Raw genomic sequence first — 25,671 nt, 5'->3', positions numbered from 1 at the left:
TGTTTTGTAATAAAATTTAATTTGTTTTTTTTTTTTACACAATTCTAAAAACAGACCATAAAAATGTACCCGTGCTGGTTTAGAAAAACAGATGAAAAAAGCAGCAAATACAAATTACAAGACAGCATCGCCAGCCTGCTGGGGTTCCCTTAGAGACATCCTATGAGTGGTCCACTTCACAGTTAAGGGTTATCGGCTTTGCTCAACTGTTGAGAAGAAAAGGACAGTTATGTAAGGAAATCACTAATACAAGACAATGCAAAACCACAATGTGTGAAATCCCCCCCCCCCCCACAACCCTGCAGTAATCTCCATAATATACTACCCCACCCAGACCTTTCACAATATACAAAGTCACACTGTCTAGATAAATACTACACTGTTCAGTAACACCAGGAGCACCTTAGCCAACAGTAAACGTGACTCTTGACCAACGCCAACCACCTTCGCCTCATTCCTTACCCCTTTGCCGCTGCGCTGGCTGCTTTCAGTCAAAGCAGAGCTGCCTGTCGGCCTTGCATGGAAGGCCATTATGACAACAGTAGGTAACCAGTTTTGTCATCAAATGTTGCTATGTCATAGCAGTGGGTTATGAGATTCAGACAATGAAATAAATAGAGACTATGAAAGCTATACAAGTTGCTAATATAAGGCAGAGTAAGCCATGACAGCTATATTACAGTGCATCAACTTTGATAAGTGGGCTGAGTTGTTATCAGCAAGCATCTGAGCCCCATATAAAACCAGTCCTTCATTCATCCCTGGGTGTAAAATAGTTGTGATGCATTAACCAAGGAACGTATCAATACTTGGCACTCACCTAAAATCGCTTATTGTGCGCAAGTGTATTGGCAAAGTCAACAGGTCTCACATTTGGGACTCACTGGCTTTGTCAATACTGATTTAATGATGTACAGCAGTGGTTCCCATCCTGTGGTAAGGGGACCCCTGGTGGTCCGCAAAACCACCTCAGGGTGTCTGCGACTCCTTAGGAAATTAAATACTAACAGATTATGTCCCCAGTAATGATTCAGTGGGGGTCTCCAGGGTCCAGTAATGATAAAGTGGAGGTCCACAGAAGTCAAGGGGTTGGGAATCACTGCTGTACAGTATGAGAATGATGTGGAGCATGGCCAAAAGGGAAATGAAATGCAGAAGCGGCTGCTACAGCCATGTCATGTTGTAGGCATGACTGGTGTGTGCAAGAGTCATTCTGTATTCTTAGAAAGTGACGCAATTTATTAATTACCTATCCGAGACAGATTGATATCTGTAAAAAAAAAAAAGTGCCATGAAAGGACTTAAAGGCGGTGGGGCCGACAGCAATTCAAGTGGGCAGGAGAAAGCAAGACAAGTGCTATCCATGGGGACATGGGAGGAAAGCAATAAATCAACACTGGACGAGTAAGGCAGGTTGTTCAGCAGGAAAGAAGCACATGAGAGCTTCCAACACGGAGGAGACAACAGGAGGGAGAAGTTATATTTGGTGGGGAGACGCACACAAGGGTTGAGTCAGAAAACAACGCACTCTTGCAGAGTGCTTAAGCAAAAAGAAATGTCACTCCCTAAAATTGAGTAGATGGATAAAAGCCAGCCAATCAGATGGTAAAAAGGATCCGTGTTAGGGGTGAGGCAAACAAGATGGCCAAACTAACAAAAGGAAACCCATTGAAACAAAAGCAAGCAAATTCATGGCAAAGCCAACCAATGGTAAACAAGGGCGGGAGGTAAGCCCCTGTAAGTGCATTATAAGCGCACAATGGGTTTAGTAGTCCAAGCCTTAAAACCACCCAAAAACATAATTGTTCAGCAGCAGTCTCCTAAAATATGCTTATCTAAACAGCTTACATGCTGATTTTACATATGGCGTACACAGGACGTGGGGCAGCTCAATGAGTGATGACAGCCAACAGCCTAGATTTTGCCTACAGCAGGGCCAAAAGACCCAGAGGCTATGTTAGATACGTACTGTATGTGGAAATGTCAATTTCTTCCGGCAATTCAGCTACGTTTACTTCAAAACGATCTTGGACGTCATTTAGGATCTTGGCATCTGTTTCATCAGACACAAATGTGACGGCCAAACCCTTTGTGCCAAAACGGCCAGCACGAGCCACCTACAGAGACAAATTGGTTACTAATGTGAGGAGCTTAGGCTTAAAGACAACTTTAGTTACCCCCTCCCATCCCCCTTTCTAGCGAAAGGCCACACTGTAAGGGTATGTAATTCATAAACAAGTCCGGGGCCTTTCCCATTAATTACACCAAACTGGCATCTCAAGCTGCACAATAGTACGCAGTTATTACGTCTTCTCCCTTCAAACACGTTCTAGTCCCAGCAACTAGCACAATAAACTTCGGCAGCATGACATACAAACAATTCCACCTCCCTCTACCCCCTCCACCCCCGCCCCCCGGGGGCCCACGCTCACTCACCCTGTGCAAGTAGGTATCCGAGTCTTCAGGCATATCGTAGTTAAAGACAATGTTCACTCTTTCTATGTCCATCCCTCGTCCAAAAACATTAGTAGCCACCAAGATGCGCCGCTGAAAGTCTTTAAATTGCTGGTACCGGGCCAACCTGGAGCAAAGAGTGAGAAGATGAGGTCTGAGGAATAGGGCAAGTTATTACACAATGCCTGTCAATTTGCTCAGCACTATACTCACCTCTCCTCCTGCGCCATTCCTCTGTGAATTCCAATAGCTGGAAAGTTCTGTTCCACCAAAAGCTGAGCCAGGGCTATACATCGCTGCACAGACTTCACAAAAATGACTACCTGCAACAGAAAGACTGTCACAGCAAGCCAGGGACAGGAGCGAAACAGGAGAAGGCAGCAGGAAAAAAGCACAATGAAACCACCAATGTTGGGCTGGCACCATAGTAATGACGTGATACTCGTGCACCCCCAAATCTAAAAGTTATCAGGGAAAATGACAGAGGCTGCAGCTAGTAGTACTAGTGTAAACGACCTATGCAGACTCACCTGATTGAACTCCAGCACGTCGAGCAGGTCAAAGAGCTTCCGGTTCTTTTCACTGTCCTTGAGTTTGACGTAGTACTGCTGCAGTCCGTGAAGGGTCAGCTTAGTTTCATCATCTACGAAGACCTCCATGGGCTGTGGAGAGGCAGGAGATGATCAATCACTACATTCTACACTTGAACAGCTAATGTGAGCACAGCGCAGTGTTAAACGCTCCAACACTGCGTGATGAGGGCGAAACGACTTTGTAATATAGCGTCAAGCTCCAGAAAGCAGACTACAGATTTACTCTAATAAATGTACTGGGCGATCTTGCACATTACATACAGGTCGGGATCAGCCACTCTTCAGATCCCACAACTGGCATGGTCTTCATTTTCGGACACAGTGCCCCTGTAATGGACATTAGCATCCGCCCCAAAACTCCCACAATAGACAATTCAACTTGTGCAGCAATGGGGCAAGTGCTGGAACCAATACGTGTCAACACTGACTGCTGCCTCACGCTGCCAGTCTATGTGGAGCTTCTGCCATCTTAAAATCAATGCGGTATATCCTGCTGGCAAGTCTAATTTACCCCTCCAAATCTGCTAGATTGCGATCTTCATTGCTTTTGTAATCCCTACATTGTGTATAAATCTATGCTCTACAAAAAGATGGACGGAATGCAGAACATTGTCAAACATCCACCCCCAGTCACAGTTCTAGGTTTAATCAATTGTTATTTTGCTCATCCCGCTATTCCAGTTTGCACCCAGTCATATGCAAATCAGCCTCAGTGCTACTCATGAGAACAGCCCAGCCCAAACTGCCAGGCCAGGTCCGTCCTGGACCGGTAAACAAGCATCCAGGGACTGGTTTCAGGGTATCACCTGGTGGTGTAGCGAGACTGCAGGCGAGTGGTTGATAAGTATTAGCACTCCATCCAACCTTTTTGCTTGCTAGGTTTATGCTCTGCCAGCTCCCAGCTTAAAATAAAGACCAAAACCATCCTGGATCTCACTACGTGCAGATGCCACACTAATTACAGCTACAATAATCACAAGTAGTCCCCCCACCCCCTTGCTCAATATAAACCTGAAAGAACAGCTGAACTATGAAAAAAGGTTGGCTAGCATTGTAGGCAAACACACTGTATGGACCATGATACATAGACTATCTGCTGTCTGGGTTCTAAGTTTCTACACACACTACGTCCAAATAAGCCTTTAGCTGCTTGACTTTGCTGCATTAAAAAGCAAGCGGAAAAAACTTGCCCAGTTTCACTCACACTAGTGAGGTGAAAAGTGGTAAAACGATCTGCCTGAAAGCAGCAACTAAGGAAAACAAAGCCAATTAATCGTCTGACAGAAAATAAGCTAATCAGTAGGTTAACAGACATCTCTTACGAATGCTTTTACCCATGGTTTAGCTGTAATGTTCCAGACTATAGAATCCTTGTCTATATAGTCCAGTGGGACAGACTTGCCATGTCCTAGTGAGCTCGTGGTTCTCAAAGGGAATGAAAGGGGGACAAGAACTGCTCCAAAAAAAGAACCCATGTAGAAGAAACAGGTGTGCCATCAAAGGCTACTGATACTACTTCAATGGAAGTCCAGAATAAAGAAAACTGACTTGACATGCTTTACCAAATCACAAGTTATGGAACAATTTTGAGTCCTCAGGAGGGTGGGACTGACATGGTTTATTGGGTTAGACTGAGTGCACAGCTGATCAAGTTTGTTTTTCATGGTCTCAGTGTGCTTTTGGAATGGAGCATACTGCCACAACTGCATTGTGAGTGACATGCAAAGAACACTGTACAATGAAAACCTACCTGAGCTCTCCAAAATAAGACTGACTGCTGCAGCATTGCTAGACCTGGCATCCTTAGGGTTGTTTTACCCTAGACGGTTTTTTTTCCTCATTTTTCTGACCCTCGTTGTGGGCCTTAGGGCACTGAGCATTTTTCCACTGCTAAACAGTGCTCAAGTGCATGTGCTTCTTTAAGACAGTGACATTGGTGTATCCACAATTGGCATATTTAAATTATCTATAAGTCCCTTGTAAAGTGACATAACAAATTATGCAAGTGGGCGCATCTCAAAGGGTAGTGACCAGAGCCCACACAAAGGGGCTGATTACCCCTCAATGATAGTCTGGAGCCAATGCTGAGCTGAAAGGGGGACCTGTGCACACAGAAATCCTTTCTAGTCCTCCCCCACAAAGGCACTTTCTAGTACAAGTACTGAGTCTCTATTCCCACTCAGATCAGCACACTTCTGGACTCAGATGTTGCCTCTGATGAGAAGCCTACCTGCTCGGCACCAAGCTACCAGCGGGTGGAGCCAGGTTAACTTTAGCGTGCAACTTACTTGCCCTGACAAGAATGGTGGTTTCTGTCTGGCTTAGATGCATACCATAGCCAACCAGAAACCCCATTCCTAACAAGGATGCTTGTTTAATCATTGCTCAAAAGGGTTATAAAAAAAAAAAATTGGCAAAGCCACTAGGTCTTTGCACTGTGCGAGTTTTTGCCTTTGGCAATGGGGTGGTGAACACACTGGTGGGGTGCACTGCTGAGGCAGAGGAAATGGGCAGAGGGCAAGAAACTGGCAGAAAGGCACAAACCGGGCATGAAACAGAACGGGCAGAGGCGCACAGAAAGGAAAGCAGCCATAAGAAAAACTGGGTGACATGAATATTAGCACTCCATGTGGGGCAGGCAGGAGTGGTCACCAATTCAAAATAAAATTTAGCCCAGAAACAATGGCTAAAAAATGGCTGCTGCATACATTAGCAGCAGTTGGCCAATGCTCTCAGGGAGGCCTCAACAGGAAAGGAAGGACGTATGCATGCCGTTGAGGAATGGCGATACTGCAAAATGGAGCGACATTGGGGGCCAGCAAATGGGAAGGCTATGGGCGGGCTAGAGCCCATGATAAAGGACTCTTGGTTCATGACAGCAAATGTGCCCCATCTAGGAGCAGAGATCACACATCTCTGCTTTAGATGAGAAAAAAAAAATGAACTGCCATTGCATTCAGGTGGTGAGGCACTCACCTCCTAGTCTCAAAATGGCAACCTTTTACTTTTTTACTTACTACAAAGTGGGACAATTTATCCAAGTTCCCACACCCTTTTTCTTGAAAAATGCATCAAGATGAATGCCCGTATAGAATTTACTTTCAGGGTAAAATTGTTCAACAAGCAACAGAAAAACACATAAAAGGATAGTAAAGGTGCCATATATCCCATGGATCAAATTCTGGAGCACCCCCATGTTCTTTTCATAGTGTGCTTCTACACTAATGTTGAGTGTGATAACCTTCCCCCTCCCCCTTGTTAGTTTGCATATGCTCCTTGTTTGATTTTTATTGTGCTTCTGTGTTAACAGGTTTTTAACTACAGTTCACCACCTACAGTCCTACAGATGCCATATTACCCCCAATTAAAACCACCCTGAACTGCTACTAATTCAAAACTGGACAAGGTACTCACTGTCACTTCACCCATTCACTTATCAATAAACCCCTCCGCAGGTCTCAATGCTGAACCACTGCTACACTTTGGTTTAATATACACCTCAGTCCACAATTAACCCTGACATTAACCTAATTTCACCTATATGCAGAAGCTGACCTCTACCCTGGGGAAATGCCTACAAGCAATCAATGTGCATTTTCTAAACCTCTCAAGCTCAACGCTGGAAAAAAAATAAAAATTTCTCCCATGTAGAAACTGGGCAGCTCACCACCTTCATACTAGTTGGCCTCTTGAACTAGGGTCACGATAGCGTCAGTAAAGTGAACAGCTTCATGGTAATAATGGCTTCTAACATGACCCTAGCACAAGTAAATCAAGTGGCTAAACTGATCTCCTTAATGGTGGGATGCTTTTGGCAAATTTGGGAATTTTTCATAACCTTTTTATTGATGCTCTGTTAATACTTTGGAAACTGAGAATTGAAAAACCAGCTGCCCGACCTTCAACCTACTAATGCAGACCCATACCTTGTGGTCCTCTGCGTGACAGATACAAACTTGCTCTTTAAGTGTACAGCAATGGGTATGATCTAGAATAGGAGAATGCTAGGCTATATGTTACAATACATTCCTTTCAAATCAACTCGTGAGATGGACAGTTAATGCAAAAAAATGCTCCCTTTCAAATCACTTTGCTGGCGTCCAACCACTAGTGAATATGTAACATTATTTTAACATCGCACTGCGCAATCCAAGAGATTTGACCAACTCCACGGTGTGAGATTTATTGGAGTGGTCCCCTTGGTCCTCTACGCAGGGCAGTACCCTGTGCACTGCGTCTCTTGCAGCTACAAAGGCTTCTTGGCATCTCCTGTAGGAGATCTTCAGGATCTGTTTAGCCCCAGCACTCTTCCCTGCAAAGCACAGCCCTCTATGTCCTGCGACATGGGACTCCTTCCAAGGTGTGCTGCATGTGCCTCAACAAAACTCCTGTGCTTGCTGCCTTCTATTCCTGTGACCCTCCTCAAAGCTAAGGGTCACTCGGGACTCCTGAACCTTGCTGGTCCCCCCAGCTGCTCCGCATTTCTTCTTCCGTGACATTTGCCTTTGCAGAGGCTGTTTTTTCCCCACACCACTGACCAACCACAATCCTTCCAGCATCGGACAACTGCATCACTTCAGGAACTCTTTTGCTGCTCCAGCGCTGTACTGCTGACTGTCTCCACCCACCATCTACTTGGTCCTGCATCCACCAACAGGTGGGTAGTGGCTTCTGCCACCACCAGACACTCCAAAGTGAACAGGATCAGGCCCCCCCCATCCTCTACAGGTCTTCTAGCAGCACCCACTTTTGGTTTCTTGCAGTCTTGGCTGGGTCTTGCAAAATCCTAGTCTGAAATCCTTGTGATGTGTTTGGGAGAACCAGATACCTACCTCTTCTCCTGGGCGATAAGGGGGCACTCTGGTACTTATCTTTGGGGGTTCCTAGTTCCTCCAGCTCCCTTCTACTGATTCCACTTACTTGAGGGAGGGAGGGGGTGCAGACTTGAATTCCACTTCTAGTATATGGTTTGGTCCCACCGGTGTCTTCAGTACATACTGATTGCCTTTTATGCTAATTCCTGACTCTTGAAGTGTTTGAGTATTTAGTTACCTCCAGTTGCCTATAAAGCACTGTAGTAGTTGTGTTACCATAATAATGTACCTTTATTTTTGTAAGACTGTTTTTCATATGTGTAAGTGTTGTGTGACTACAGTGGTATTGCCTAAGCGTTGCATGTCACCTACATAAGTCATGGCTGCTCATCCACAGGTATCTCTAGAGAGCCCAGGCTTCCTAGAAACCATCTACACCTCGCTAGTAGGGGATACCTGGACTTGATACAAGGTGATATCACCATAGGTGCACACCACACACCAAGGCCAGCTTCCTACAGCAGATAACTGGCTAAATCCCAGAGCCTTATGCAGCCACTAGTGACCAAACCACTGAATAATCACAGCATACAAAATCTGCTCTGAGCACTCTGCAATATGTGGGCAGAGAGTTCTTACACTTTGTGAGAAAACTGTCAAGTGGCTAGGGTGAAAAAAGTGGCTGATTTGGCTCTAGATAGTGAATCAGTTCTAATCTGCTTTTTTGTAGTTTTATATTGAGCGCATGTGGCTCAAGGACACTGGACCACTTTCTATTAGCACTAGATTATATTACAAACTTCTTTCAAAGAGATGAAATAATTTGCTTAGAGTCTCAGAACGTTGGGAGATGCTAGGACTCTTGGATTCCCAGGTCCCAAAGTCAGCAGCTCTGGCCTTCAGGCACAGTGACTATCCCTTATTGAGTCAGACAGCAGAAGGTTCTTAAAACTGCACAATCGTCCCTTCTAGATCTTTCCATGTGCAAGACAAAAACAAAGGTCAAATATATCTGAATGATGTGCAGGGACCAAAATAAAAGCTGAGATGCTCACCTATGACTCAACTTACAAGGCAACTACTACTGTTAGCTACAAGTAACATCATATCATGCAGTGTGTGGCGGTGTACAATCCTACACTACAGAAAGGACTGCGAAGGAGGTGCCAGAAATTGAAGACACAGGAGCACCAACATCCTACCAAGTGTGCTGTACATGGACGCCACGGTGTGGTTCGTGCACATCATGGTTGGCATCTGTACAGTGCCACCTGCACCATGGAAAGGAGGGTCACTCACATCCTGCATGAACTTCCTGCACACCGGCCGGATCTCCTTGCTGAGAGTGGCACTGAACATCATACATTGTTTCTCATGGGGTGTGAGACGAAAGATCTCTTGGACGTCCCTTCTCATGTCTGCATGAAAGGAGAAATAAAATAGTTGTCAATGGAATTAGCCTTAAAAGCCTTTCAAAAACATGCTTAAAAAAACAGCATCCCCTGGAGACTTGTCAGTACTACCAGAGTATAAACATTTGGAGATAAGCAGCCGAATATGAAGTTTCACTACAGCACCTGCCCCAGTCACCCAAATCTTAAAAAGTAGGGCCTCCCACCACGCAGACCATCATCTTGAAATATGTTCTGTAAAGCACAAGCAATGTGTGTTCGAGGATCCTTTAATCGTTTAAGCCAAAGGAGACTGCCAGACACCATTCCTCAGTTTGGCATGGGAAACAAGGCATGATTTAAAAAAACAAAAATGGAGAGCACACCAGTTTCCTGCTGCAGTGACCGATCTAGTGAGTGAGTTCAGAGCCTTGCATTCAGACTAAGGGCTCGTGAGCCATACAGATGTTTTGTGCTGGTTCTTACCAAGCTGTTCAAGCATTTTGTCACACTCATCAAGTACAAAGTGCTTGACATTCTTCAGATTGAGAGACTTGTTCCTGACGAGCGCGAGTGTGCGACCAGGAGTACCCACAACAATGTGAGGACAGTTTTTCTTCAAGACATCCTCATCTTTCTTTATGGAAAGTCCGCCAAAAAAAACTGCCACCTGTGTGATAGAAACAACTGTTAACTGTGCTGCAGGTCACAAATTTTACTTTAGCCCCATTGTGCTTTAGGTTTCAAGACAGTACATATGGAGAAGGTTCCATCGAACTAATTTCCACCTACTCAATACCTAAGGAAGCTTTCCAAAACTGGGAACAGAGGGTCTTACCTTGACTGTGTTCATGTATTTCGAGAACCGTTCATACTCCTTGCTGATCTGGAACGCCAGCTCTCTGGTGTGGCACATGACTAGGACGATGACCTAAAACATTGGAAAGTGTACCCACAAATTAGTGACTGGCACTACTGTAGCAGCTTTCAGTATTCGCAGTGCCTTCTTGCCTTAATTAACAACTTGCAGCAAGCTAAACTGGCTTGGAACCTACACGTGCTTTTAAACTGCAAGGCCGAAAATGTACAGCACAAAGCAGAAGTTCCAGCTCTACAGTTCACACGCCCTACAATTTCGGAAGTTCATCCTGCTATAAGTATTCTATCAAAATTAATAAAAAGTACTCCTATAACAAAGAAGCAATATATGCCTTGATAAACAGGAAGCCTCGCTGCTCATGGATATGCCATAGTGGAGATGTGAAAGTGTAGCTAGTGCTGCCAACTTTGGAATCCCTGATTGTCTTAGCTTAACATGGGCAAATCACTTAATCTTCATTTGCCCAAATATGATATGTAATGTGATTTTTAATTTTGCATTCCCAAATCCCTAAATGATGTATGCAATCCTGTAACCCCCCCCCTTAGGAAAAAGGCAAACGTGCAGCCTCTATTTCAGAGGCCAGAGAGATAACAGGTCAGCGTTCAGGAGCTGTTATTTTAATGTGCAAAAAATCCCAGGAACCTGCATGCAAAAAAAAAATCCCCAATATGTGAGCCAATATCTGACAACGCAGCCACTCGGCATGGGAAAAAGGTCTGTAAACTCACTTGTCCATCGACCGGTTCAATCTGCTGGAGAGTAGCGAGCACGAAAACCGCAGTCTTCCCCATGCCTGATTTGGCTTGGCACAGGACGTCCATGCCCAGGATGGCCTGTGGGATGCACTCATGCTGCACTAAGAAGAGGTGGTAGGAAGGTGTTAGTAGAAAAAAAAAAAGGAGCTTTCGATGCGATAAGAGCAGAAACTAAAGTTCAGAGACAGAGTTTGGAGCAGCAGCCTCCCAATACAAATCACAGTGTGAATTAAGCGCATATAAATCTGTAAAATAGAAGTACAGCTCACCTTCTGAAGGGTGCTCGAAACCACAGTCCACAATGGCACGTAGCAATTCAGGCTTCAGCAGGAAGTCTCTGAAGCCAGAGCTGTGGATGGAGACGTAGGACCCCTTTACTTCCTTCTTGGCAGGGGCGGTGGTTGTTTCAGTAACTGCTGCTGGCTCCTCGTCCTCTTCGTAGTCCAGGAGCTCATTTTCAACATCCTGTTCTGCCATGGCTGGAAACTGAAAATGACAAGACCGCCGTTGTTGAAAGTTGAGGGCACACGAGTGTCATTAAGAGCAGGAGGGCCTTAAGGGCAGGACCAGCTCCAATATAATCATAGCAAGTACCAAAGAAAGCAGGGCACTGGCGACTTTTGCACTGCATGAAGGAACCACTTAAATGTGACAAGAACTACACTGTCCAGATACTGAACCCAAACACCCAGGTGTAATGAGGACCGACGTAAACCTGCAGCAGTGCTAGCGATATATTAACACTGTTGGCTACACAAAGACAGCAGATAGTGATTTCTTGAACACAAGTTAACAGGAGCCAAATGTAATGCGATTAATAAAGCATTTGCAATGTAACAGGTCTCACACTTGCTTAAGTTAGAGCTATTAGCTTTGTAAATTCATAACTGGACTTTTCTTGCCACATAAAGTGGTCAACGCTGCCTCAATTTGGTCTTTTCCCACATAACTCCAATGGCCCTGCATATAACTAAAGTACTTCCAATTACTTCCTTCCTCTATTTGCAGCAAAAAATGACAATATTGCCCTTTATCTATTTTCATGCTGCTAATATTGTGTGTTGACTGCAAAAATAGCATTTGGAATAAACATGGTAATGCTCCCACCCCAACTGATGGGGGTAACAGTCTTTAAACTCAACATCCCCCCAGCCCCGGCACACTAAAAGATCTTTTCCCAAGGGCAAAAGAGGACATTTGATTATTTTGGGTTTTGGTGTTACATTTGGGCCATGAGAGCTTGGCCAACTCTCAAAACCACCCCACTTGGAGTGGTGAGGGTTGCACTTTTTGAACTCTGAGATGCTGCCATGTAGAATCTACCAGACCTATACATCTGAAAACTAAACATCTGCGTGCACCTTAAACCATTTTCTTACCCACAATGCCTTGCAAAACTCCAACTGCTTGAAATCACACACTTCCTCCACATTTTTGTGATGGAACCTTGCAAAATCTACAGGAATCCACAAAATGTATACACCCAGCATTGTCGCATCTATGCCGATAACATTTCTGCCCCACCTGTCACCCCACCAGGCTTACCCACACAAGTGAGGTACCATTTTTTTATTTGGAGATGTGGGGAAATGCTAAGAAGGAAGTTTGTGGCTCCCCTCAGATTCCAGAACTTTGCAGCACCAAAATGCGAGTGTTTTTTGCCAAATTTTGACGTTCACTAACAATTCTGAGTAACAGAACCTCGTGAGAGTGCCACAAGTTAACCCATCCTGGGTTCCCCTAGTTGTCTAGTTTTCAAAATGCACTGGTTTGGTAGGTTTTCCTAGGTGTCTGCGGAGCTTGAGACCAAAATCCACAGCTAGGTACTTTCCAAAAAAACACGTCAGTTGTCAATGTAAAAAAGCTGATGTGTCCATGTTGCGTTTCTTGTCTCTGGCATTAGGCCTACCCACACAAGTGAGGTACCATTTTTATCGGAAGACTTGGAGGAACACAGAATAGAAGAACAAGAGTTATTGCCCCTTGTCTTTCTCTACATGTTTTCCTCCCAAATGTAAGAGTGTGTAAAAAGGCATCTATTTGAGAAATGCCCTGTAATTCACATGCTAATAGGGGGACCCCAGAATTCAGAGATGTGCAAATAACCACTGCTTCTCAACACCTCATCTTGTACCCATTTTGGAACTACAAAGATTTGCTTCATACTTATTTTTCACTCTATATTTCACCAAATGAATTGCTGCATACCCTGTTAAAATGAAAACCCATTGCAAGGTGCAGCTCCTTTATTGGCTCTGGGTTCCTAAAGTTCTCTATATCCTCACAAGAAGAGTCCAGCAGACGTAACGGTATATTGCTTAAAAAAAAAAAATCTGCCATAGCTGGAAAAAGTCAGGAGACTTAAATCTGAACCCACTCCAAGTCTGAAGACAATGTAATTGCCCAAATGACATTCCCAAGTTACCCTCACCTGTTCCCAATCGTTGCCATGACTACTGACGAGCGGCGCCAGCTGTGTAGGCACAAGGCTCTTCACCCGCGCCTCACCCTGGTAAAATGCGTTCATTTTCGCAAGCCAATGTTTTTCTTAAGTTCCAACAGTTCAGTCCATATTCAGCGAGAACGTAGCTAGAGAGCATTGCAGTAATGGTCAAATCTACGAGACCAAATTCCTCCAATGATTCACCTACAGAGGAGGTGGGGGGGGGGGTACTAACATGCATTTTAGAATTGGACCAAAATCCGTATCAGGACCATCTGTGTATCATGGGGGTAGCCACAGGCAAAACGTTAGATTGACGGTCCACCGCACATACTGGGCAGGATCGTCTTTGAGAGTTGTGATAAGCAGGACCACCAAAAAGAAATGCACATGACAACTGACAACTTTAACAAAAAGCCAGAAGGTCAATCTTCCCAAGTTCAAGATAAACTAACATACCTCACCGCAGAATTCACCCTCCAATATGCAACTGTAGTACCACATGAAATAGATTAGAAAGCAATAGTCACGCAGTAGTACTCACTTCCTTCAAATCAAGAATAAAATGGCAAAAACGAATTGAACAGCTACAGAAATATTTGTCTAGACAATTACCTCCATGCAATTACTCGATAAATGCAATTTACCAGTCTGCTTAAAATGTGGTAGGGCAGACTTGGCAATGAGGCGAGCTACTTAAAATCAGCCCCCCCCCCATTTTGCCTACAAATCAGTGTCTCAATGAGGTATCCTTGCAGTTAACACTCAACTATTCGACAACTCCTTTTATCTCCTGGAGACATAGAACGTTTGTGGGGAAAAACACCCATCCGTGCTGCTCAATGAGCACCTTATACCAAAATAATAGACTGTTTCTGGAGCAAATGTTTAATGGGGCGATTAAGTTAATTGTGTTGGGAGAGGGAAGAGAGAAACAATATTAAAGTTTCGATATGGAGTAACTACAGACTTTTGGAGAGGTCGCAGACTACGGCCTCGGAATAAATATTGAATCACAAACTCAACAGTAATTTGGACGGACGCATATGTTAAAATTAACGATCAGACGGTGTGGGGCGAGATCAGATCCTAGGCAGATGACTCTGAAACGCTTACCTAAAGATTACGTTCTAAATTCTACCACACGGAGAGGAAAACAAGACCTACAAGGGAGGATAGGAAGTAATGGTGAAAACTAGTTTCTGTACGTGGGGTCTAAGAAGTTACTTAGTCAACTTCGCGGGATAGCCCCCGAAACGTGAGAAAACGTTGAAAGGATATAACTAGGAGAGCCATCTGGGTATTCACGGCAAGAATCATAACAATCTGGGCGGAAATAGACTGGTCGATTCAAGCAAATCTTTCCACGTAACTCGAGAGGCGCTCATTCGGGCCTTCTCACTTGATACAATGCTCACACAGAGTATTACGCTCTAGTTTGGTTCCGCAGGATCGAGATCCCCCGAACGAGACAATCTCAGCCCCGGTTATCGGTCTCAGAGACGTACACCACTCCTTACCTACGTTAGATGTCCGCGCTACTCTCCGCCACCGGTCTGTTCACGTGGGGTCGGCACTAAACACCAACAGGATCCTTTATCACCGCGCCAGCCGGAAGTGCCCCACAGCAGCGTTCCCATAGGACAACAAAATGGCGTCACTGCCGGGGAGAGCGCCAGAAATGACGGCGGCAGCGGCTAAGAGTCAACGGCATGAACATAGAGGACGGACGATTCGGGTCTTCTGGTTGGAGTCCATATTGGATTGACCCGTTGTCTACTAGCATCTTTCAGCGGATTGATGGCGATACAGCAAGCCCTTGGAATTATGCGAGTTTGGTGCCGCAACATTCTCTGCATAATTATAGACTTGCTGTACAATTCATTGTGTGCTCTGCTGCATTATATATATATCATAACAAAACAATTGCTTATGGTTCACATTGATTAAAAGTTACTGTAAGAGCAGCAACGTCTGTTGTTGCTTTTGCAACAGGTGACTAAGCCCCCTTTCTACACTGGCTCTAATGAGGTGAAGCCTTTGTCCAGACAGTGTTAACCTGTGTAAATATTACAAAATAAGGAAGTAATATACTATCACGAAATGTGCTGCGTTATGCTGTTTACGCCACATAATTTACCTTTTGTTGCTACATAATTTAGTCAATCCTGCCACATAATTTGGCCTTCCTCGCCGCATAATTTTGGTGACCTTGCACTAAAGAGAATATTTACAATAATTGCACACTGCAGAACAGCCAATTTTAACAGGGTACAGATGAAGCAACACGTGGAAAGCATGTTCATAAATTTAGGAATATTGTATTTTTAGTAATCTTTTTTGTATAATTTATAATTATACATTTCTATCCAAAAAAATAATTTTGTAATTTATTGGCTCCATTAACAGAGTGTTTTTGCTACCATGGCATTATACAATAGATATCTCAGGGTAATACCTTTGTTTACCATGACTTGTTTTTCTCTGTGGCCTTAAGAAACCTCAACCAATCAATCAAAGTTGCGCACTGAGGACAGCAGTAGGTCTGGCGGATACTCATAGGTCAAAATTATCATTCAAACTCAAGTCTTTGAATATTTAGAGAAAGTGTGACTGTAGGAGGCTGGCCTGGTTTATAGTGGGTACCTAATGGTACTTACACCTTGTGCCAGATCCAGTTATCCCTTATTAGTAGATTAGTAGCATTCTAGCAGCTTAGGTCGATAGAGGTAGTTATGGCAGAGCAGCTTAGGCTGAACTAGGAGACATGCAAAGCTCCTACTATACCACTTATATTATATAGCACTATATCATAAGAATCACAATACTCAGAGTTACTAAAAATAAAGGTACTTTATTTTAGTGACAATGTGCCAAAAATATCTCAGTGGATATACTCCCTTAGGAGGTAAGTAAAATACACAAAATATACACACAAACCAAAATCAGGTAAGTAAACAGTTAAAAAAAGTAGTGCAAACACTGTAGAATACAATCGGGTGCAACAGGCCTAGGGGCAACACAACCCACACACTAAGAAAGTGGAATGCGAACCACTTAGGGACCCAAGGCCTAGTGTAGTGTGTAGAGGGTTGCTGGGAGTGTAAGAAAACATTAAGGGTGTCCAAGATACCCCACCCCAAGACCCTGAAAAGTAGGAGTACAGTTACCCTACTTCCCAAGAAACACACTAAAATCGTGATAGGAGATTCTGCAAAGACCACAACAGACTGCAAAGCACTGAAGACGGATTCCTGGACCTGGGGACCTGCAAAGGAAGGGGACCACGTCCAAGAGTCAAGAAAGTGTTCAGGGGGGGCAGGAGCCCGCTAAACCCCAGATAAAGTGCAAAATGGTTGCCTTCGGGTGGAAAAAGCTGAAGATTCTGCAACAACGGAAGATGCCAGGAACTTCTCGTTTGTATAGAAGATGTCCCATGGCATGCTGGAGGATGCAGAGTTGTTTCCACAAAGAAAGACCGTTAACAAGCCTTGCTAGCTGCAAAGGTCGCGGTTGAAGAAAATGGGTGCTGCCCGGGCTCAGTAAGGACCAAGAGGTCCCCCTTGGAGGAGGAGACAGAGGGGGCGCTCAGCAACACAGAGAGCCCACACAGAAGAAGGCAGCACCCGCAGAAGCCCTAGCCCTAGCATCTGCAGTTCACACAGTACACAGGATTACTGTGTGTTGTGGGGAGGCAAGGACTTACCTCCACCAAATTTGGACAGATGGACCACTGGACTGTCGGGGTCACTTGGATCCAGCCCCTGTGTTCCAGGGACCACGCTCGTCGCGATGAGAGGGGACCCAAAGGACCGGTGAAGCAGAAGTTTGCAGGGGGAAGATTCCATCGACCCACTGGAGATTTCTTCTTGGCTTCCAGTGCAGGGTGAAGGCAGACAGCCCTCAGAGTATGCACCACCAGGAAACAGTTGAGAAAGCCGGCAGGATTAGGCGCTACAATGTTGCTGGTAGTCTTCTTGCTACTTTGTTGCGATTTTGCAGGCGTCCTGGAGCAGTCAGCGGTCGATCCTTGGCAGAAGTCGAAGAGGGAGATGCAGAGGAACTCTGGTGAGCTCTTGCATTCATTATCTGAAGTGAAGCCCACAGGAGAGACCCTAAATAGCCCTCAGCGGAGGATTGGCCACCTAGTCAGGTAAGCAGCTATCAGGAGGGGTCTCTGATGTCACCTGCTGGCACTGGCCAGTCAGAGGCCTCCATTGTGCCCTCACACCTCTGCATTCAAGATGGCAGAGGTCTGGGACACACTGGAGGAGCTCTGGGCACTACCCCTGGGATGGTGATGGACAGGGGAGTGGTCACTCCCCTTTCCTTTGTCCAGTTTTGTGCCAGAACAGGGGCAGGGGGATTCCTGAACCGGTGTAGACTGGTTTATGCAAGGAGGGCACCATCTGCCCTTCAAATCATTCCCAGAGACCAGGAGAGGCTACTCCTCTCAGGCCCTTAACACCTATTTCCAAAGGGAGAGGGTGTAACACCCTCTCTCAGAGGAAATCCTTTGTTCTGCCTTCCTGGGACTGGCTGCCCAGACCCCAGGAGGGCAGAAGCCTGTCTGTGGGTTGGCAGCAGCGGTAGCTGCAGTGAAAACCCCAGAGAGCTTGTTTGGCAGTACCCGGGGTCCATGCTGGAGCCCCGGGGATGCATGGGATTGGCACCCCAATACCAGATTTGGCATGGGGACCATCCCATTATCTTAGACATGTTAAATGGCCATATTCAGAGTTACCATTGTGAAGCTACATATAGGTATTGACCTATATGTAGTACAGGTGTGTAATGGTGTCCCGCAATCACAAAGTCTGGGGAAATTGCCCTGAACTATGTGGGGGCACCTTGGCTAGTGCCAGGGTGCCCTCACACGTAGTAATTTTGCACCTAACCTTCACTAGGTGAGGGTTAGACATATAGGTGCTTTATAAGTTACTTAAGTGCAGTGTAAAATGGCTGTGAAATAACGTGGACATTATTTCACTCAGGCTGCAGTGGCAGTCCTGTGTAAGAATTGTCTGAGCTCCCTATGGGTGGCAAAAGAAATGCTGCAGCCCATAGGGATCTCCTGGAACCCCAATACCCTGGGTACCTAGGTACCATATACTAGGGTATTATAAGGGTGTTCCAGTGTGCCAATCAGAATTGATAAAAATAGTCACTAGCCTGCATTGACAATTTTAAAAGCAGAGAGAACACATCACTGAGGTTCTGGTTAGCAGAGCCTCAGTGACACAGTTAGGCACCACACAGGGAACACATTCAGGCCACAAACTATGAGCACTGGGGTCCTGGCTAGCAAGATCCCAGTGAGACAGGCAAAAACAAACTGACACACAAGTAAAAATGGAGGTAACATGCCAGGCAAGATGGTACTTTCCTACAGTGACTTTCTCCAAAATAGTCCAGGTTGCTTATTAACTATTCTAGCTCCAGTCCTGGAATATTTTTTGGAAAATAAAAAAATTCCTAAGTATTTTAAGAAAAGTGTTAGAAATGGGGCCTCTACTTGGCAGTGGTCTGCACCCCGTCCAAGCAGGGACCCTCACTCTAGTCAGGGTAAGGAAGTCACACACCTAAAACAACCCCTGCTCACACCCCTCGGTAGTTCGGCACGAGCAGTGAGGCTTATTTCAGAGCAATGTGTAAAATATTTATATGCACACACAGTAACAGTCAAAACACCACAAATGAACCCCACAACAGTTTAGAAAAACAGCCAATATTTATCTGAATAAAACAAGACCAAAACAGCAAAAATCCAACATATACAAGCAAAGATACACATTTTAAAAGAATAAATCCCAGTAAAGTGTTTAGAAACACAATAGCTCTCACTGGGGCTATAACAATGTCATTGAAGGAGTTGTTCCCAACAGTCCAATACCACTCGCAAGAGAGTAGGGGCCAGTCACGGAGTCGCATGGACCCCCAGGTACAGTACCTTGGAATCGATGAATCCAACAGGTCAAGACGTTCAGCGTTGACTACGCAGTGTTGTAATCACACCACAGGGCCACATGTGTTGCAGCTGAGTCAGAGTTGGGTGTCCCAGGGACACAGCACTCAGGAACCACATTGTGGTGGGACTTTAGAGGCGCTGCAGCACTCTGGAGTCAATGCACTTGGTTTCTTCTTGGTTTCACCAGAACTTACTTCCAAAGGCCCAGGAAATTGATTTGGCACTACTTGGCAAATAAGGACTCTCAGGAAGAAAGCCCAGGTGCTGGTAGATGAAGTCTTTGATGTCCCTGAGACTTCTAACAGGAAGAAAGCTCAGTTCAAGGGCTTGGAAAACCTTGGAAAGCAAGATGTGGAAAGCAGAATTCAGTCCTTTCACTCCCAGGACAGAAGCAGCAGACCAGCACAGCAAAACAACAGACAGGCAGTCCCTCCTACAACATCTAGCTGTTCTTCCTGGCAGAATATCCTCAGTCCAGAAGTGTTTTGAAGTTGCGGTCAATTAATCAATCAGCATTTATAAAATGCAACTTGCTACCCGGGGGTCTCAAGGCGCGAGCTGGGGTGACGCAGGTAATTCGAAAAGGCAGGTCTTGAGGTCCTTCCTGAACTGAGCCGCGAGAGGGACTGCCTGAGGTGGAGCGGCATTGTAGTCCAGGCCGGCGAGATAGGAGAAGGATCGTTCTCTGGCTGTGTTCTTCCGGATAGTGGGGATGGTGGTGAGGGCCAGTTGAGCAGAGCGGAGTTGCCTGGAGGGTGTGTAGGAGGAGCGGCAGTGGTTGAGGTAGGCAGGTCCGATGTTTTGAAGGGCCTTGCATAGGTGTGTCAGGAGTTTGAAAGTGATGCGTTTGTTGATGGGGAGCCAGTGTAGGTCTCAGGTGGATGGAGATGTGGCTGTTGTGGGGAATATCCAGAATCAGTCTGGCCACAGCGTTCTGTATTCTCTGAAGTCTGGTTTGGAGTTTCGTGTTGATTCCGGCATAGAGTGCAGTGCCATAGTAGAATTTATGCCTGACAAGTACGTGAGTCACTGTTCTTCTTCCGTCAATGGGTATCCACTTGAAGATCTTCCGGAGTAGGTGGAAAGTGTGGAAGCTTGCAGATGAGACAGTGTTAACTTGGCGGGTCATGGAAAGTGACGAGTCAAGGATGATACCGAGGTTGTGTGCGTGGTCCGTAAGAAAGGAGGACATTCCAAGGGTGGTTGTCCACCAGGAGTCATCACATGCAGTAGTGGTGGGGCCCCGGATGAGGATCTCCGTCCTGTCCGAGTTGAGCTTAAGGCACCTGTCTCTCATCCAGTCGGCGACTGCCTTCATTTCATTGTGAAAGATCTCTTTGGCTGTTGATGGTTCATCATTGATGGAGAGAATGAGCTGTGTGTCGTCGGCGTATGAGACATGGTCTTAGAGGCCCAATACTTATGCTAATTTTTGTTTTTGAAATATGCAAGCTTCAAAGTAAAGTTTTTGTAGTGCACAAGACTCTGCCTTTCCTGCCCTGGCCTCAGACACACTCCAGGAGGTTGTAGACTGCTTTTTGTAAGGACAGGCACAGCCCCAAGCAAGTGTCAGCTCCTCCCACCACTCTAGCTCAGGAAGACCCTTCAGGATATGCACGGCACACGTCAGCTTCCTTAGTGCGAATGTCTGGAGGGAATTCGCAAACAGACCAGCTGTCATCCTGACCCAGACGTGTATTCCACAGACAGGCAAAGGCACAGAATGGTTAAGCAGGAAAAGCCCACTTTCTAAAAGTGGCATTTTAAAACTTACAATCTAAAAACCAACTTCACCAAAAGATGTTTTTTTAAATTGTGAGTTCAGAGACCCCAAACTCAAAATCTCTATCTGCTCCCAATGGAAAATTACACTTAAAAGAGATCTCAAAGTAATCCCCAGGTTAACCTATGGGAGAGACATGTCTTGCAATAGTGGAAGCCGAATTTAGTAGTATTTCACGACCAGGACATGTAAAACACACCAGTACATGTCCTACCTCTTAAATACACTGCACACTGCCCATGGGGCTGCCTTGGGCCTACCTTGGGGGTGGCTTACATGTGCTAAAAGGGAAGGTTTGGGCCTGGCAAGTGGGTACACTTGCCAGGTCGTACTCGCAGTTCCAAACTGCCCACACAGACACTTCAGTGGCAGGGCGGAGATATGTTTACCAGGCTACTCATGTGGGTGGCACAATCAGTGCTGCAGGCCCACTAGTAGCATTTGATTTACAAGCCCTGGGCACCTCTGGTGCACTTTACTAGGGACTTATCAGTAAATCAAATATGTCACTCATGAATTAACTATTCACCAATACCATTTAGACACAGAGCATTTGCACTTTAACACTGGACAGCAGTCGTGAAGTGCCCAGAGCCCTAAAGGCAGCAAAAACGAAGTTCAGCACAGGATCAGAATAGGTGGTCAGCAGCCAAAAGGACAGGGGAAACCAAACCAAGGGCTGACAGGTCTAACAAAAAGGTTAAAAAACATATTTTACATTGACTGAAGTACTAAAGAGCACAATTAGAGGCAAAAAAAACACTAAACATTTTGAACAGGTGCATCTACAGAGTCGGGGATTCTATAGAACCTGTAACATGCATGTTTAAAAGCTTTTGGACGAGGTTCACTTCTGTCCCTGCCTAGTGCATAATTACTTAAGCTGTTCCAAAAAACAATGACCTATAGATGCATAGGGATCCAATGTCTCAAAACAGTGGTTCGCGAGCGACCAGTACCTACTACTTCAAAGTAGCTTACAGCCTTCAGTTTATTTTTAACTAAGCACAGAGTCCTATTTTCCTTTTAAAGTTAAGGGAATGCTGTGTTTATTTTACATTATTATCATCAGGCTGCAGATAGCACGGCCTGGTAATGAGCAGTGTTCAGCCAGATTTATGACCCATGCTCAAGCTGGGACACAGAGGTAAAGAACTTAAGCACTGAGAGTTTTAACTCTTAAATATAAGTCCTTGTCAACTCAATATTGGAGCACGATAACACAAGGTATGACTGAAAAATACAGTCATGTTTTTTGAATAGGAGAAATTTAAAGTGTAGAAAAATGTTCCATATTTTGAATATTTTTGCAGAATATTGTTCTGCAATTCAAATTTCTCCCATTTAAAAACAAATGGTGGTATACTTGTGCTATACACAGATGTAATGGTGCCACGTATGGTGAAAGGTATGTCCTGTGAAACAAATATGTGCAACACAGACTCTCACTCACCCATACGCAAATATCCCATTCATACGCAAACATGTTCATATATCCCTAAAGACTATGTCCTCACTGACATATATGGTAATCCTGTCATAGTGCCCCTAATCAAAGTATTCTGTTCAAACCATAGTTTCTGGCTGTCTCGACATTCGGCTTAATGTCAATGATGCTGGGCGTTGGGGTGTCTGGTAACAGTGAGCAAGTTGTTTAATGTTCAGTAGCTCCCAATGATTTTCACAGATCAGAAGTAGCTCTCACTACAGAAAAGGTTGGAGTCCTTGGTTAGAGTTATTATTTCATCACATCACAATCTCCTTACTCCTTCCTAATCAACTTTATCCCATTTAGTGAGATAATGTATGTTAGTGATGTCTGATGCCAGCAAATCACATTCTGCTGAATCTGAGAGCAAATCTCCAGACTCAACTGAAATGACAAAATTAATCTGTGGAGTACTTGTGACAATGGGAAAGACTTGTGCTTTTCAAAGCCTGGGATGTGATTGAAATAACAGGTATCAGTGGAACGCTTTGGACCTATAGAGTCTGGGAAGTACTGGTGTCTGTGTAACTTGGGGGTGCACTTGATTCTGTGGGAGAGTGTACAGTTATTTCTCCTTCTGGAGAACTCTGGGGTGTTTGCCCTGTGAGAGGAACTAAGTTGTATGGGGTAGTCTTGAGCTTAACAGGTCTTCTAGGAAATCAGAATCACGTTCAGCTCCTGTGTCATTCTCATAGTTGTTTTTGGTGGGGGATTTCTCCTTTCCTGGGTCTTCACTGGCTATTGCAGGGTAAGCACCCACTGTTTCAATTATGTTTTTGCAGCAGATCTTTTGCCTCTCATCGTCTTGAACATCTAACCATGTACAGAACTTATTTCAGATATGAATCTTTTGTCTTTCACAGTTCCTTTTGCTTACTATCTGTTCCCAGAGGTTTATACTCAAACTGTGTGGGTCTGGGTTGAAGCTTCATGTCATACATTCTCTTTCTCACATTCTCAAGTTTCACTTTGTGGAAAGTACAGCATAGTGGGAATTGTAAACCCTCATCTTTCTTGGTATACTTATGCCAATGTTGGAGGCCTACACACACGTATATCCTTTCCTTACTCCGTCTCCCTAGTAAATATTCTCTTTGTGGTAATTTCCCTTTTGTTGGCTAAAGTTTTTGGGATTTTCAAAGAGAGATTCCCCATGTTGCCTCAATCATCAATAAACACTCCAGTCCCTCAAATCCTTGCCCCTGCCTATCTCACAAACAATCCAGTCACAACGCAGCCTCTACTACTTGTCTGCCAATCCCACTGCGACCTGGGCAGAGGTCATCCAATCACAGCACGGCACTTGACATCAACAAACCTATCCTAGCGTGGCACCTTATAATGCAATAGGCATACAGATAAATTTCAATGAAAACAACTCAATAACTTCTCTGAACTACTATTGTCTTCTGCTAAACGGAAAGGGACATTAAAGCTCGAAGATACAGATTGTGCTTTTAACAGCATTTGCAACCACACAGAAGCAAAAATCTCGACATGCGGGAGCTCACTTTTAACCAATATGTTCACTCCCGTTCACCAAGTAATAAACGCATACTGATCCAAGGTAATACATTCACATACAGTCGTATTACATCCCTGTCTTGATGGGACTGATAGCGCTGCACAGTACACACCTCAGACAAGTAGACAATTCAACTAAACAGCTAGATCTTGAGACCACATACTTTTACGAGTCATACTAACTTGAACCACAGCTTTTGTTTTGCCACACATTAAGCAAATCAAGCATAACCAAAATCACACAGTGCCAACCCTTAAAACTAAAAAAAAACATTAAGACACAAAAATCACAGTCCATACCAGCCCACAAATCAAAGCCACATTATATATGAATTAAAAATTCGACCACTGCATGACACTGCAATCTCTCAGAATACAAATCCCAACATGCGCCACACTCACTCACACCTTTATCCTCTTCTGTGCCGTAGACGTAATGGTTACGTCCTGTGGCACAGTGCTGCTGTGCCCAGGACGTAACCATTATGTCCTGGGCACACAGCCCAGAGTGAGTGCTAGCGCTCCCTCTGTGAGGTTCCCCCCCACCCCCCAAGTCAGGGATGGAAGAAGAAGCCCTTCCCCTTCCACCCCTGACCTCCCCTGTGACGTCAGTGCGCGAGCGTGCGCTGATTGTCACAGAGCCTCCTCCCATCGCGCTGGAAGCTCAGCTTCCAGCGCGATCGGAAGAGAAATGCTTTGCATTTCTCTTCCGATCACGTGGGGGAGGCCGAGAGAGGCTTCAAAGGGAAGGAAAGTTATTTCCTTCCCTTTGAAGTCTCTCTCTGCGTTTTGGCAGCTGGATTGAAAGCAATCCGGCTGTCAAAACGCCCACTAGACACCAGGGATGTTTTAAAAAAAATTAAATTGACATAAGGGAGCGACCCCTTGGGCAAGGGTCGCTCCCACGGGGGGGGCATATTTTTTTAAGGCCTTTTCTGCCCCCCCCGGGGGCAGATCGGCCTATATAGACCGATCTGCCCCCGGGGTGGCAGAAACCTCTAGGCACCAGGGATATATATATATTTTTTTTTGTTTTGTTTAGTTTTTTGTTTTAGAGGTGGGAGCGACCCCTTAGGCAAGGGTCGCTCCCATAGGGGACAAATTATATTTAGGCCATTTCTGACCCCCTTGGGGGCAGATTGGCCTATTTGTAAGAGGCCTATCTGCCCCCAAGGGGGACAGAAACCACTAGAAACCAGGGAGTTTTTTTTTTTGTTCGTGAATTTCACGTAAGGGGAGCGACCCCTTAGGCAAGGGTCGTTCCCCTGGGGAGCAAATTTATTTTAGGCCATTTCTGCCCCCCAGGGGGGCAGATCAGCCTATTTTAATTAGGCTGATCCGCCCCCAAGGTGGACAGAAACCACTAGGAACTGGGGATTTTTGTTGTTGTTGTTGTTTTACAGAAGGGGAGCGTCCCCTTCTGCAAGGGTCGCTCCACTGGAGGGGCAAATTGTATTTAGGCCATTTCTGCCCGCTTTGGGGGCAGATCGGACGATTTTAGGTCAACCACTAGGAACCAGGGATCTTTTTTTTTTGCGCCGTCAGGCAAGGGGAGCGACCCAGTAGGCAAGGGC

General features: G+C 45.2%; 1 protein-coding gene across 2 annotated transcripts; it reads right to left on the bottom strand.

Moving 5' to 3' along the window:
• DDX39A (DExD-box helicase 39A) lies at nucleotides 1-14,978 on the bottom strand. Of its 2 annotated transcripts, none has more exons than XM_069231714.1 (11): nucleotides 14,854-14,978; nucleotides 11,160-11,376; nucleotides 10,864-10,991; nucleotides 10,091-10,183; nucleotides 9,739-9,922; nucleotides 9,161-9,279; nucleotides 2,985-3,116; nucleotides 2,668-2,777; nucleotides 2,437-2,581; nucleotides 1,970-2,117; nucleotides 1-206 (listed from the first exon to the last, which is right to left on the bottom strand). In XM_069231714.1, exons 2-11 carry the CDS (start codon nucleotides 11,365-11,367, stop codon nucleotides 190-192), a joined length of 1,284 nt encoding a protein of 427 aa, XP_069087815.1. In that variant the 5' UTR covers nucleotides 11,368-11,376; nucleotides 14,854-14,978; the 3' UTR covers nucleotides 1-189. The 2 variants fall into 2 exon arrangements, with proteins under 2 accessions (XP_069087815.1, XP_069087816.1); XM_069231715.1 differs by having other exon boundaries at nucleotides 14,858-14,957.
• Between the last annotated feature and the right edge of the window lie 10,693 nt (nucleotides 14,979-25,671).

Source organism: Pleurodeles waltl, chromosome 4_2 (genome assembly GCF_031143425.1).
Source record: "Pleurodeles waltl isolate 20211129_DDA chromosome 4_2, aPleWal1.hap1.20221129, whole genome shotgun sequence".
NCBI classification, from domain to species: Eukaryota; Metazoa; Chordata; class Amphibia; order Caudata; family Salamandridae; genus Pleurodeles; species Pleurodeles waltl.
Note: the sequence above shows the minus strand (reverse complement) of the source record. Positions and strands in the feature narration are given on the sequence as shown.

Coding starts and splice junctions, on each gene's coding strand:
- DDX39A (XM_069231714.1), bottom strand. CDS start 11,367: ATGGCAGAACAGGATGTTGAAAATGAGCTCCTGGACTACGAAGAGGAC. Junction 10,184..10,863: donor TTGAACCGGTCGATGGACAA/GTGAGTTTACAG, acceptor CCAATGTTTTAG/GTCATCGTCCTAGTCATGTG. Junction 9,923..10,090: donor AATACATGAACACAGTCAAG/GTAAGACCCTCT, acceptor TCTATCACACAG/GTGGCAGTTTTTTTTGGCGG.